Source organism: Thamnophis sirtalis, unplaced genomic scaffold (assembly GCF_051295495.1).
Source record: "Thamnophis sirtalis isolate CommonGarterSnake01/CBP01778 unplaced genomic scaffold, rThaSir2_p1.2 scaffold_7, whole genome shotgun sequence".
NCBI classification, from domain to species: Eukaryota; Metazoa; Chordata; class Lepidosauria; order Squamata; family Natricidae; genus Thamnophis; species Thamnophis sirtalis.
The window spans coordinates 62,463,027-62,477,450 of record NW_028261387.1 but is presented as its reverse complement, the minus strand read 5'-3'; the positions used below and the strand labels follow the sequence as shown (position 1 = coordinate 62,477,450).

At 39.9% G+C, this 14,424-nt stretch overlaps 1 protein-coding gene across 5 annotated transcripts in view; it reads right to left on the bottom strand.

Annotated features, from left to right (window-relative positions):
- Positions 1-13,933, bottom strand: part of MYBPH (myosin binding protein H) — a 39,668-nt gene extending 25,735 nt beyond the window's left edge. For all 5 annotated transcript variants that reach the window (XM_087720240.1, XM_087720241.1, XM_014066041.2 and 2 more), the window contains exons 1-4: positions 13,623-13,933; positions 12,349-12,489; positions 9,974-10,141; positions 1,934-2,022 (exon numbers count right to left, since the gene is read on the bottom strand). In XM_087720240.1, the coding sequence (XP_087576366.1) occupies positions 1,934-2,022; positions 9,974-10,141; positions 12,349-12,489; positions 13,623-13,779 (555 nt within the window). In that variant the 5' untranslated portion in view covers positions 13,780-13,933. The remainder of the gene's footprint in view (positions 1-1,933; positions 2,023-9,973; positions 10,142-12,348; positions 12,490-13,622) is intronic.
- Positions 13,934-14,424: the final 491 nt, after the last annotated feature.

Below are 14,424 nucleotides of genomic sequence, written 5' to 3'. Positions count from 1 at the left end.
ATAGAACCACCAAAATGCTTTGTTTTGTTTTCTGTGATTATGCATTTTGCATTGGCATACGTATTTTTATTGCTCTTTCCTGATTTCTTGGGTGAGTTGTATAAAGCAACCTGATACTACAGAAATGTTATAGCTATATCTAATGTATTAATTTATACAGCCTACCAAGAAACTTCTGCAGACTTGCTTATTATCTGCAAATAAGTGGTACACTCTTTATCTGTACTTTATGCGTGCTATGCATTGATAATAATGATGACAGATTGTAATAAAATTTGGTAATCTCTTTTTCTTTCTGTATCGTGCTCTGAAGTATATATCTAGATAAAATAAATAACGGTGAAAAAACATTTACCTAAAATTCTTGCACTCTAAAGTATGAACAACATAGATAACAACATTAAGATAAGTTAATAGTAATACAAATGTGACCCCAGTAAAGTTGGAGCTCCAGCTGCTCTTTGAAGGGAAGGTTCGAGGTCCATGGTAGAACCAGTCTGCAAATATCGAAGAACCAAGGAAATGCATGGAGTTCTCCACCCTCTTTGAAGCCTCTCTGTGCTAATCCACATGGCTTTCTATTTTTGGCAGAGAGCTATTTTAGACACCTTTTATTCCATTACTGGACTGAAGAATATTGGTTGTTCTTTCTGAATGTAGATAGCAACCTCCTTTTAACAAAAGAGGTTGACTTAGGTGAAAGAGAATACATTTCAGTATTCAGCGATCAACTGCTAAGAAATGAAAGCTTTCACAAGATTGGCAAAATATAAATCAAATGCTCTTATGAACTCCAAACTTGTCAACTATTCAGACTGCAAAAAGAATAATTTGGGTCAAACCTTAGGATTTCATGGCTTGTGTAGCATTCTGCCTGTAGATCTACCTTGCTTTTCTGAATTATAGTATTTCCATTTCTTCAAGGGCAGTTAGACCAGGGATGAAATCCTCCTGGTTCAGCCGAACCAGCAGGGACTATTGGCATCAGTTCTCTGGTGGCAAAAATCCCTGGTGGCCCTGGCCACACCCACGTCCGCCTGGTCGCCCTGTTGCCACTCACCTCTTCTGGCTCACCTCTTCCGGCCGTTCGATCCACCCACCCAATCCAAACATTTCTTCCTCCATTCAGGGAGACCCAGGGAGGAAGGGGGATGGGGGGACCATAAAGAGAGTAGCAGCTCTGCTATGAACAGAGTAAGAAACATTCGGATTGTCTCTGCAACAGAATTCAATGTTAAATGCAGCAGAGACAATCCAAATGTTTCTCCCTCTGTTCACAGCAGAGTTGCTGCAACCTATCCCTTTCAGATAGTCCCTGGGAAGGAGGGGACCAGGGAGCAGCAGCTCTGCTGTGAATAGACTTATACACACATTTTTTCCTACCGGGTAGGGATGTGTCTGAATGGGCGTCACCATGAGTGACATCAAGTTGGCCACAGCCACTCAGTCACAGGACCCCACCAACAAGCCATGGCTACAGGAACCAGTAGTAAAAACAAATGAATTTCACCACTGAGTTAGACTTCTTTCAAAACTTAAATCAAGTCAATTCCTTCTGTTTTGCCCAGTGAAACCCCATTTACTACAACTCACTTCAGTGTAGGTGTGCTGCAATCTGTTCACATTTGCATCTTAAGTGATGCTTATGAGATATAATTGTTAAAATGCTTGATTGGGATCAGGAAGACCCAGGTTCTAAAACCATCCACAGTGAGAAGCTCATTGGGTGACCTTGGGCCTCCTTCTCTCTCTCTCTCTCTCCCTCTCCCTCTCCCTCCCCCCCTCTCTCTTCCAAATAGTGTTCTATGGAAAACAGCAGGAAACATCATATGTGCTGCCTTGTGCTCCAGAATAAATGACAGAATTCAAAATCTCTTCCTCAGACAAGGCCAAAAGAGCAGAGATAATACCAAAAGAATTCTAATTCACATACCCAGAATGGGATCAAGAGGTTTATTGTATCCCCCACAGTCCTCAGGTACAATTCTCTTAAGTAGCGTGGAAGTCGGATCTTGGGCTGCTCTGGAAAAAGCAAAATTATACGAATATGTTACTAATTTTGTAAGAGTCTGTTGTGTGAACAACACTTTTGTACAACTTTAGTTGGTCCAATAAAGATACTGCCTGTTTTGATTCTGAATTTTTCCCCTTATGATCAATAGTTACTGCACTGTTTCTCATTTAAAATAGATACCATCAATTGCAGGTTATGAAACCTCTATGACCTTCCATATTTTCAAACAAAAAATAAAAATAGAGAAGTATTGATCCAGCTAAAATTTCTGAGTCAGTTTGAATTATTGAATCAGCTAGATTTATTTTGACATGATTTATCTACCAAGAGCAGAGGGTAGTCGAGGACTCCTACAAGTAAAACAGACTGTGGAAGAAGAAAAACACAGTTTGAATGATTACATCCAGAAAAGTGAAGAACCAATGATTAAGGAAGTAAAAAAAGGAGGCCTTTTTAAGACAACAGACCTGACATAACAATAGTTGAAAAGAAAAAAGTATGGTTCATTGACATTGCAATACCTGGAGATGCACAAATTGAAGATAAACAGTAAGAAAAAATCACAAAATACTGGGACTTGCAAAATGAAGTTGAGCGACTGAGGAAAAAGAAACCGTGTGTTGTCCTGATTGTAATTGGAACCTATGGAGCAATACCTAAAGGGCTACCTCGCTATTTGGAAATTTTAAATTTATCAGACTTGAACATTCTGATTTTACAAAAAACCACCTTACTTGGAACAGCTTATATCCTCCAACGTTACCTTAACAGTTCCTAGGTCCTTGGTTAGGACTCGAGCAGTTGAGCTACCAACCAGCCCCAAAGGCTGTGAACCTCACCAAAGATTAACCACATAATAATAATAATAAATTGAGCTGAAAATTGGAAAAGCAAAGCTATGCATGGCCAATACTTGAAAAGTATTGAAAGCAAAGCTGACCAAAACCTAACTTGGAATTGGTTAAGATCAGGAGTACTGAAAAAAAGAAACAGAAGGCTTTATTTTGGTAGCTCAAGAACAAGCCTTAGCCACAAACTGCATGCAGGCAAAAATTCAACATGTTACCACCAACAGCAAAGGTTGCCTCTGTAATGAGAAAGATGAGACAGTCGACCACTTGATCAGCGGGTGCAGCAAAATTTCACAAACTGACTACCTACAATGCCATCACCATGTTGCTAAGATTATTCACTGGAAATTGTGCCAAAAGTTTGGATTTGAGTATAGCAAAAACCACTGGGACCATCAGGTTGAGAAGGTTTTAGAGAATGAAAAGGCAAAATCTTGTGGGACTTCAGAATCCAGACCGACAGGCACTTGGCCTACAACACACCTGACATAACAATAATTGAAAAAAAAAGTATGGTTCATTGACATTGCAATTCCTGGAGATGAACGATTTGAAGATAAACAGCAAGAACAAATCACAAAATACTGGGACTTGCAAATTAAGGTTGAGTGATTGTGGAAAAAGAAATCATGTGTTGTCCCGATTGTAATTGGAGCCCTTCGAGCAATACCTAAAGGGCTACCTCACTATTTGAAAATTCTAAATTTACCTGACTTGAATATTCTGACTACAAAAAACCGCCCTACATGGAACAACTTATATCCTCGGACGTTACCTTAACAGTTCCTAGGTCCTTGGTTAGGACTCGAGCTGTTAGGCTACCAACCAGCCCCAAAGGCTGTGAATCTCACTAAAGATTATACCAGGACTTAAAAATCGAAATTCAACGATTATGGCACAAACCAGCAGTGGTAATTCCAGTGGTAATTGGCACACTGGGTGCTATTCCAAAAGCACTGGAATTATATTTAAAACAGTTAAAAATTGACAAAATCACCATCAGTCAAATGCAAAAAGCCACACTGCTTGGATCTGCACGCATATTACGAAAATACATTGCGACGTCCTAGGCCCCTGGGCTGGGTCCGACTAGTAATCATTGCCAAATCTGGCGAAACAACTGGCCGCTGTAATACAATTGTAAAATAAAGCTGGGACTTGGAAACAGCAATAACTGTGGAAGAAGAAAAACACAGTTTGAATGATTACATCCAGAAAAGTGAAGAACCAATGATTAAGGAAGTAAAAAAAGGAGGCCTTTTTAAGACAACAGACCTGACATAACAATAGTTGAAAAGAAAAAAGTATGGTTCATTGACATTGCAATACCTGGAGATGCACAAATTGAAGATAAACAGTAAGAAAAAATCACAAAATACTGGGACTTGCAAAATGAAGTTGAGCGACTGAGGAAAAAGAAACCGTGTGTTGTCCTGATTGTAATTGGAACCTATGGAGCAATACCTAAAGGGCTACCTCGCTATTTGGAAATTTTAAATTTATCAGACTTGAACATTCTGATTTTACAAAAAACCACCTTACTTGGAACAGCTTATATCCTCCAACGTTACCTTAACAGTTCCTAGGTCCTTGGTTAGGACTCGAGCAGTTGAGCTACCAACCAGCCCCAAAGGCTGTGAACCTCACCAAAGATTAACCACATAATAATAATAATAAATTGAGCTGAAAATTGGAAAAGCAAAGCTATGCATGGCCAATACTTGAAAAGTATTGAAAGCAAAGCTGACCAAAACCTAACTTGGAATTGGTTAAGATCAGGAGTACTGAAAAAAAGAAACAGAAGGCTTTATTTTGGTAGCTCAAGAACAAGCCTTAGCCACAAACTGCATGCAGGCAAAAATTCAACATGTTACCACCAACAGCAAAGGTTGCCTCTGTAATGAGAAAGATGAGACAGTCGACCACTTGATCAGCGGGTGCAGCAAAATTTCACAAACTGACTACCTACAATGCCATCACCATGTTGCTAAGATTATTCACTGGAAATTGTGCCAAAAGTTTGGATTTGAGTATAGCAAAAACCACTGGGACCATCAGGTTGAGAAGGTTTTAGAGAATGAAAAGGCAAAATCTTGTGGGACTTCAGAATCCAGACTGACAGGCACTTGGCCTACAACACACCTGACATAACAATAATTGAAAAAAAAAGTATGGTTCATTGACATTGCAATTCCTGGAGATGAACGATTTGAAGATAAACAGCAAGAACAAATCACAAAATACTGGGACTTGCAAATTAAGGTTGAGTGATTGTGGAAAAAGAAATCATGTGTTGTCCCGATTGTAATTGGAGCCCTTCGAGCAATACCTAAAGGGCTACCTCACTATTTGAAAATTCTAAATTTACCTGACTTGAATATTCTGACTACAAAAAACCGCCCTACATGGAACAACTTATATCCTCGGACGTTACCTTAACAGTTCCTAGGTCCTTGGTTAGGACTCGAGCTGTTAGGCTACCAACCAGCCCCAAAGGCTGTGAATCTCACTAAAGATTATACCAGGACTTAAAAATCGAAATTCAACGATTATGGCACAAACCAGCAGTGGTAATTCCAGTGGTAATTGGCACACTGGGTGCTATTCCAAAAGCACTGGAATTATATTTAAAACAGTTAAAAATTGACAAAATCACCATCAGTCAAATGCAAAAAGCCACACTGCTTGGATCTGCACGCATATTACGAAAATACATTGCGACGTCCTAGGCCCCTGGGCTGGGTCCGACTAGTAATCATTGCCAAATCTGGCGAAACAACTGGCCGCTGTAATACAATTGTAAAATAAAGCTGGGACTTGGAAACAGCAATAACTGTGGAAGAAGAAAAACACAGTTTGAATGATTACATCCAGAAAAGTGAAGAACCAATGATTAAGGAAGTAAAAAAAGGAGGCCTTTTTAAGACAACAGACCTGACATAACAATAGTTGAAAAGAAAAAAGTATGGTTCATTGACATTGCAATACCTGGAGATGCACAAATTGAAGATAAACAGTAAGAAAAAATCACAAAATACTGGGACTTGCAAAATGAAGTTGAGCGACTGAGGAAAAAGAAACCGTGTGTTGTCCTGATTGTAATTGGAACCTATGGAGCAATACCTAAAGGGCTACCTCGCTATTTGGAAATTTTAAATTTATCAGACTTGAACATTCTGATTTTACAAAAAACCACCTTACTTGGAACAGCTTATATCCTCCAACGTTACCTTAACAGTTCCTAGGTCCTTGGTTAGGACTCGAGCAGTTGAGCTACCAACCAGCCCCAAAGGCTGTGAACCTCACCAAAGATTAACCACATAATAATAATAATAAATTGAGCTGAAAATTGGAAAAGCAAAGCTATGCATGGCCAATACTTGAAAAGTATTGAAAGCAAAGCTGACCAAAACCTAACTTGGAATTGGTTAAGATCAGGAGTACTGAAAAAAAGAAACAGAAGGCTTTATTTTGGTAGCTCAAGAACAAGCCTTAGCCACAAACTGCATGCAGGCAAAAATTCAACATGTTACCACCAACAGCAAAGGTTGCCTCTGTAATGAGAAAGATGAGACAGTCGACCACTTGATCAGCGGGTGCAGCAAAATTTCACAAACTGACTACCTACAATGCCATCACCATGTTGCTAAGATTATTCACTGGAAATTGTGCCAAAAGTTTGGATTTGAGTATAGCAAAAACCACTGGGACCATCAGGTTGAGAAGGTTTTAGAGAATGAAAAGGCAAAATCTTGTGGGACTTCAGAATCCAGACTGACAGGCACTTGGCCTACAACACACCTGACATAACAATAATTGAAAAAAAAAGTATGGTTCATTGACATTGCAATTCCTGGAGATGAACGATTTGAAGATAAACAGCAAGAACAAATCACAAAATACTGGGACTTGCAAATTAAGGTTGAGTGATTGTGGAAAAAGAAATCATGTGTTGTCCCGATTGTAATTGGAGCCCTTCGAGCAATACCTAAAGGGCTACCTCACTATTTGAAAATTCTAAATTTACCTGACTTGAATATTCTGACTACAAAAAACCGCCCTACATGGAACAACTTATATCCTCGGACGTTACCTTAACAGTTCCTAGGTCCTTGGTTAGGACTCGAGCTGTTAGGCTACCAACCAGCCCCAAAGGCTGTGAATCTCACTAAAGATTATACCAGGACTTAAAAATCGAAATTCAACGATTATGGCACAAACCAGCAGTGGTAATTCCAGTGGTAATTGGCACACTGGGTGCTATTCCAAAAGCACTGGAATTATATTTAAAACAGTTAAAAATTGACAAAATCACCATCAGTCAAATGCAAAAAGCCACACTGCTTGGATCTGCACGCATATTACGAAAATACATTGCGACGTCCTAGGCCCCTGGGCTGGGTCCGACTAGTAATCATTGCCAAATCTGGCGAAACAACTGGCCGCTGTAATACAATTGTAAAATAAAGCTGGGACTTGGAAACAGCAATAACTATAGGCTACTGCAATGAGGTTAGCATTATTGTCATTTGCAACATTGAAAACCAGAGCACCTAGTTGAGCTAAAATATGATACTATTAGAAAGATAATTTAAAATTAATTATATAAAAAAATCCTTAGGGTTTAAGATACCATCACAGTTGGTCCTAATTGTGGCTATAGAAGAATGCAAGCACTCTACATTAATTGGTTCCCGGAGGTATAGATAAAGCAATCTTCTTAGTCAAACAGCCGAATGCAAGAACAATTTGCTCTAGATTCTTCGTTTGCAAATGCAGTAGCACTTAAATGACAGGTAGTCCTCGACTTACAACCACAATCGAACTCAACATTTCTGTTGCTAAGTGAGACATTTGTTAACTAAGTTTTGCCCCATTTTACAAGCTTTCTTGCCACAATTGTTAAGTAAATCATGGCAGTTGTCAAGTTAGTAACATGGTTGTTAACTGAATCTGGCTTCAAAGAGCTGCAAAGAGATGAACATTTCCAGCTAATATACAGTTTTAAATAAAGACAATGCCCCAAAGCAAAGACCATTATTTTGCCCAATAGTAGGCAGTGAGCTTGATGCTGCGGTAACTTGAATAGGTATAATCCAAAATAAGTGAAGGTACACTGTAAGATTTCTTCTAATTCTCCAAGCTCCCAAAAATATGTTATGTTTTCCCTGGCTTTCCATTCTTTTTAGGCCCAATTCCAAGTCCAGGTTGTAAGCTTGCAAACTTGGTCTGTAGACAGCTAAATTTACGTAGGTAATTCTTGCAAATGCTTATTTAATACCTACTCAATATTGACTCATTCAAGGTCCTTACAGAGGGTATCCCTCCCTCCCCACAAGTGAGAGCACTCTGGCAGCCACATTGCCTCCTCCCAAGATTTGTCTGTTCCTCAGGTTGCTTGAATTATGTTAGCGTTTTATTTTATTTATTTGTGATCAGTAATCCTCTAGTTCAGGACTTGGACACTGCAGGACTGTCTTCTCCAAAAGATTTCTGCCTGTGCAATAAGATCTAGTGGGGAAAAGAACCTTTAAATCCCATCTTTGTGGGATTGCAGTCATCAGAACAACGACATGACTTCTTCTGTAGCTGTTCCTTTCGTTTGGAATAATGCTTCATCCGAGTAACCCCAGCACAAGCCCCATGTGGATATTCTTGAAAACCATCAAGGCCTTGCGGTCCTGGAAAGCCTTTTGTGGGTCCAATCCCGGCAATAAACAAACACTGCTGCTAGAATTGTTCTCGGTGGCTAAGAAATGGAGGCGGTTGGTTTGGGTTTGGGACAGAGGTGGGTTCCTACCAGTTCAGACTGGTTCGGCCAAGTAGGTAGTAATTTGGCTGGCCACTCCCCCGAACCAGTTCTATCGGTGCCGCCATCTTGTTTTTTGCTTCTGCACAGAAGCAAGTTTTTTACTACTGCGTATGCGTGCATAGCAGGCATCAAGCACGTGCACGCGAAGCGCCCCCCTAAGCAAACCGGCAGTAACAGAAGCAGGAACCCACCCCTGGTTTGGGAGGTTGGTTACTTCTTCTAATTCTTTCTATTTTACTTTCATATCATTTGAAAACAGCTTTTCTGGAACTGAGTGGCATATAAATTACAGGAATAAATATTTGAATGATTTGCATTTGCAGTTGATCAATTTTACATTGCATTCTTACTGTGGGATTATTGTTACATTTTTAAATCTCCCATCAGCATTAGGATTTTTTTTTTTTTACAAATTACCATGTTAAACTGGGAAAAACATTTTATACACATTTAATAGATGTATCAAATAAATAACCTGGAATCATAAGAGAGCAAGAAAATGACATCCAATTGTGAGTCATTACAATCTTGGTTCGGATGAAAACATGAATACTATTAGTGACAAAATATGAGTTACATGTACTAGATTATATTAAGCAGCGCCCACATTATGATTTTCGTAAGGCAGCATGAAATTGAAAACTATCCCTAAAGCTTCAAATATTTGTCAAAAATAGGAATAGCACATTTGGTCACATTAGAACGTGTTGTTAAAACGGTCCATCTGCTCAGCTTTGACAATATAAATGCCGATGTTTTAAAACAGCCAATATTTTAAGTGAAATCCTAAATTGCATTCTTTCAGATCCAGACAAAGAAACATTGCAGACAAAGAATAGTTGCCAGCAAAATGTTAATTCATTTGTCTCAACAGTTGTAGCACTCTGTCTACCACTCTTATTATGTAGTCTTCTATTGTCTGGATTTTTTAGTGCTTGCAGACTCTTTTAAATGACTGACCTTTGGCTGCAATAAAGAGTCAATGTTGTTGTGCTGGTAATCTGTGGCAGATCTTCTGGCTTCTTAAAAACCAAAATGCACTATGGATTGTTAGTTTGAGGACAATTGATTGACATGAAATAAGTTAGGGATTGTTTTTGTTTTATGTTCTAAGCCATTTTTAAAATTAAACTCAATGGGAAGAATGATTATCTTAGTGGGTCAAAAGACAACTTGCTTGAAAAAAAATGGCACATTTCTTCTCCCAAGCACTATCCTTGTATGTGCACATGCAGATGCTCACAACACACACACACACACACACACACACACACACACTCTCTTACAGATACATACCAAGAATTTTCCTGATGAGAAGCGGCTGGTCCAGAACTGCTGGCTGACTAACTGCATTACCTTTTACAGCTTTCACTCGAAAATGAAGTTTATCTCCAGATATTAAATCGTGGATTGTGTAACGAACACAAAGAAAGGGTTTCTGGTTGGCTTTCACCCAGTTCGTTGCTAAAACAAAAACGTGGAAAAAGATCAGCAGCAAGGCAATTCTGTACCAAAGAACTAATATTAAAACTCTTCTCAGGAACATTGAGACCTTTATTATCTTCCAAAAAAGTAGCCTTCTGAAGTCTGATTCTCTTCAGAGGTATTTGACATGGTTTGGGAAGAATGAAAGATGGAAACCATGAGATTTGGAAATACTGAGAAAGTCCACTCAGTTTACTTAAAAAAGAAAACTGAAGAAGACTGCTGAGCCAAGAAGAAGATATTTTCGACTAGGTACAGTATAGAAGAGACTGGCCTCTTAGAAATAATTTATCTCATGGAAATACAAAGTCATGTTGTCTAACAACTTTTCTACTTCTGATCATATATACTTTAATTAATTTATAAAGAAGTATATTCGAGTTTTCCTCACATAGCACTTCTTGTTGCAATTATTCTCCACAACAACGCTGTGACCTCAAATAACTGAGAATGATGGGCTGTGAGCTTCCACATCCAAGGATGTACTTGAACCTGGGTGTCTTCGCTCCTTGTCCAACATTTTAACCACTGCACTGCATAGAATCTCAGTTTTGCTCCCTATTGTTTCAATTTCCTTATTGTTACCATGAAAACTTTTAGGTATTATTTAGATCTTCTTTTGTGGACATTTTTATCATGTTGACAAAAATGTAACGATTCAAGATTAATAGTTTGAAATATAATCAGGGAGAAAATATAACAGCCCTCCAAACTTATCAAGTGGCTATGCAATACAGTAATATATTCATACAAGCTGAAATTGGCGGAAATGAAATATTCCACAAACAGTTTGAAACAGAATATATTCTGCAAGCACTGCCAACAGCTAAATTCAATGTAATGTATTTATATGAAGTTATTCATCCTCCTGTATTTCTAACACCCCATCTAATCAATCCTTGTAAACCATCTGCTTTTCAAAAATCAAAAAAGGGAATAATCAGCTGTTACCTCATTTAAGCTAGATGAATTTAGCAGATTTCATTCATCATTTATTGTCATTATAACATGTTGTGAAACAATCTTTTTTAAAAATCTACTCAGCTATGATGGCATCAATATGTCATTTATTTATTGTACAGAGTTGTTCATAAATGAAATGTCCTAAGCCAGACTTTCCAAAGCGGATTTCATTACAATGTTTTTCCAGAAAATTGGTATATACTTCCAGTTTTCAGCAAAACCATAGCAAACAATTGGTTTGCTTAACAACTGCCATAAAAATGTTGTAAAATTGACTCAGTCACAATAGTGACTTGCTTTATGACCATCACAACTTATGACAGTTACAGGCAAGTACTTTGTGGACCTCTTCTATAAGCTGAAAACATTTGAGGGTCATTAAAAGACAGAAACAAACATTCACTCCTTGCTCCACTTAGTGATAACCTGAGTTTTTGCAGGGCAACTATGGCAAAGCTGTCAAATTCCTGGCCCAGAGGCCGGATGCGTCACAAGCCACTCCCACCCCCAGTTTAGCGAAGGGGGGGAAAGTCCCGATATGTCATGTGACAATATGTCACGTGACGCCGTGAGTTTGAACTATGGCATACCTATGAGGGACATTTTGGCAGCTTCCATTATATGTTATCTAACATTCCTATATAAGGATTTCTTACAAAAATTCTATTTGAAAGAGGGGCGTAATCATGCTCCAAAGATGTAGCGAAAATGTAGCAGATAACCAAAATTTTTATTTCCTGGTTTTCCTTATTGCCACATTGGAGTGGATGTTTGCACAAGATTTCTTGGCCAGGTGCAACCTGTATTACTTAGCAATTGAGCAGAAACAGTGCAACACTTGCAGAGGAGAATTTACCTCTGTGAAATATCTTCCCACCTTACACTCTTCAAGAGAAAGTCTCATGTTAAATTCTAGACAAATTTATACTTCTATAAAGTGGTTGTTCCAACATATGTACTATATAGCATCAAAGAGCAAGTATGTAATTCGGTGATCAAGTGTGCTACTACTTAGCAGAAGTAACCATTACATTTTTTCCCAAAAGGAACTGAGCAACACTTTTCAAGATTTCAGTGAAGATTACATCAAATCTATCCCTCTCCCATACTATTCTCTTTGACTGTGGCTGCCAACTATCAAGAGGAGAAACAATGTGTTCATACTAATTGATATGACAATGCTGCAATTTTTCATGCTTGCAAGGGAATAAAATCAAACCTACTTCCATCTTTGCAGTACTCCACTACATATCCATCCAGACCAGAAGGGCCCACATTTTCAGGACCATCCCATGTTAGGGTCACAGAGCTGTCATTCACAGCCTCCACTGCCAAGTTCAGCGGTGCACTGAAAGATGCTGCCACTATAAATATAGAAGCATTAATAAATCATTTGCCATCCCTACAGGTGCAACCTTGATGCTGTGCTAACTCACAGTTCTCACTGAATGGCTTAGCTGGACAAGCTGAGAATATTTGCTGGTTAATATAAACACATCCCTACCTGCTGCACACAACTTTTAATTGTAATCAGTGTCTCAGATGAATTTATGACTAGAGAACTATGCCATGGACTAATTTCAGTTCCAACTGGCAATGCATGCTTACATTCCAGGGGCCCTTGTGAACACATATCCATGCATAGGGATTTCCATAGAACCAAACGGTCTACCTGTGCTGAGTTTCCTACTGGGTGAATGTTCCATACAGAAAACTTTATATAATAGGCTCTTTCTCATTTTCAACTGTACAACCAGTTATTTGGGCACCATACTAAAAGCAGATATTAATATCTGTGATTAAAAATGAATGATGTGTAAGCATTTATTTAATGAGATCTATGCTTTCCCTAGATCAATCTTCCCCAGCTGGATGGGTTCTAGAAGTTTTGGTCTAGCCCCCCCCCCCCCGGAATTCTCAAGTGTGCCCAATGCAAAATCTAAAAGCTCTAGTTTTAAGTTATCCACAGAGTTCAAGAATGGAACAGGCTGATCTAGATATCAAAGGCTTGACAAGCACTGGTTTGTGCTCACATGTTGCATGGAGATCATGGGCATCTGCGGGTGAAGTGGGTGCCCGACGACATACTCAAACAAATGCTATGAAATATGCCCTGGTGTCAGATGTCTTAACACAAGTATCTATTTGCAGGAACTGTGTCCCTGTGCCACAGTGCACTTTGTCATCGTTTTAATGCCATCTCATTTACAATGCTTATCATCTCCATTTAGCTCTGGGGAAGTTGTAGCCTAGCATAACCCTTTCCTGGTGGAAGACAGTGATTTTTAAAGAGTGTTGTCACCAGCATCACAGGAAAATGGTCGGAATATGAGTGTTTTACATTGCTTTTTGAACGTCGACTGGGAGAAATGCCCCTCCATACCCACAGCACACCACCCTTCATCCCATCACCTGGCTGGATGGCCTGGAGGAAAGAGGGTCACGCAGCCCTCCTTCCCTTCTCTTCATTTCACCGCCTCCCATCTGCCTCCCTCACCTTCTACGGTCTTCTCGATGGGCAGGGCGCGTTCTGCCGCGGGCGCCGGCTGGCTTCTCGCTCCGGCCAGGTTAGGTGTCCGGGATTCCTCCGGAGCGGGCGGATCTGCGGGAAGAGCGACCTCTTGAGCCACCGGAGGAGCTTCGAGGTCAGACATCGATGGGCGGAGGTGTTCAACAGGTCCGGTTTCCCGCCCGCGGAAACGAGCTTCAGTGGGCGCTTTTCCTCCCGGGGTGCTCGCCTTCTCCTTCTACCGGAGGAGGCCGGTTTATAGGTCCAGGAGTCGTCTCCGGACCGCCCCCTCCTCGCCCGGCGTTGGCCCACCTGTCTGCAGGATTAGAGGGTCGGGCAGCTGCGAGCTGTGGACTCGCTAACTCCCCGCAGGAGTAGCTGCTGGGTATGGGGTCAGTTTTCTAAGCATGGAAGTATCTACCCTTCAATCCGTTTGGAGGAAATGATGGGAATTAAAGGGTATAATATAATGAAGGAATGGAGCCTTCCACCCCCTTCTGAAAATTGAACCTCCGCTCTGAAATTCTTGGGCCTGATGGATCTTCAGCAGTTTCTCATACAAGTTCATTGAAAGAAATAAAATGCTGAAGGTAATCACTGCCCAGACCAGGTGGAGGGATCCAGGGCCATGGAAATTCTTGGAGAAGGTTTGGACCAGTCAAGTTTATTGCTGAGATGAAAACTGGAAGCGAAAGCGGCTTGATCTTTTGGAACAAAGCTGAGGTATAACGCTTAAGAAATGAAATAAATACCTACACACTTTCTTTAGCCACTGCTTCAATCACAACAA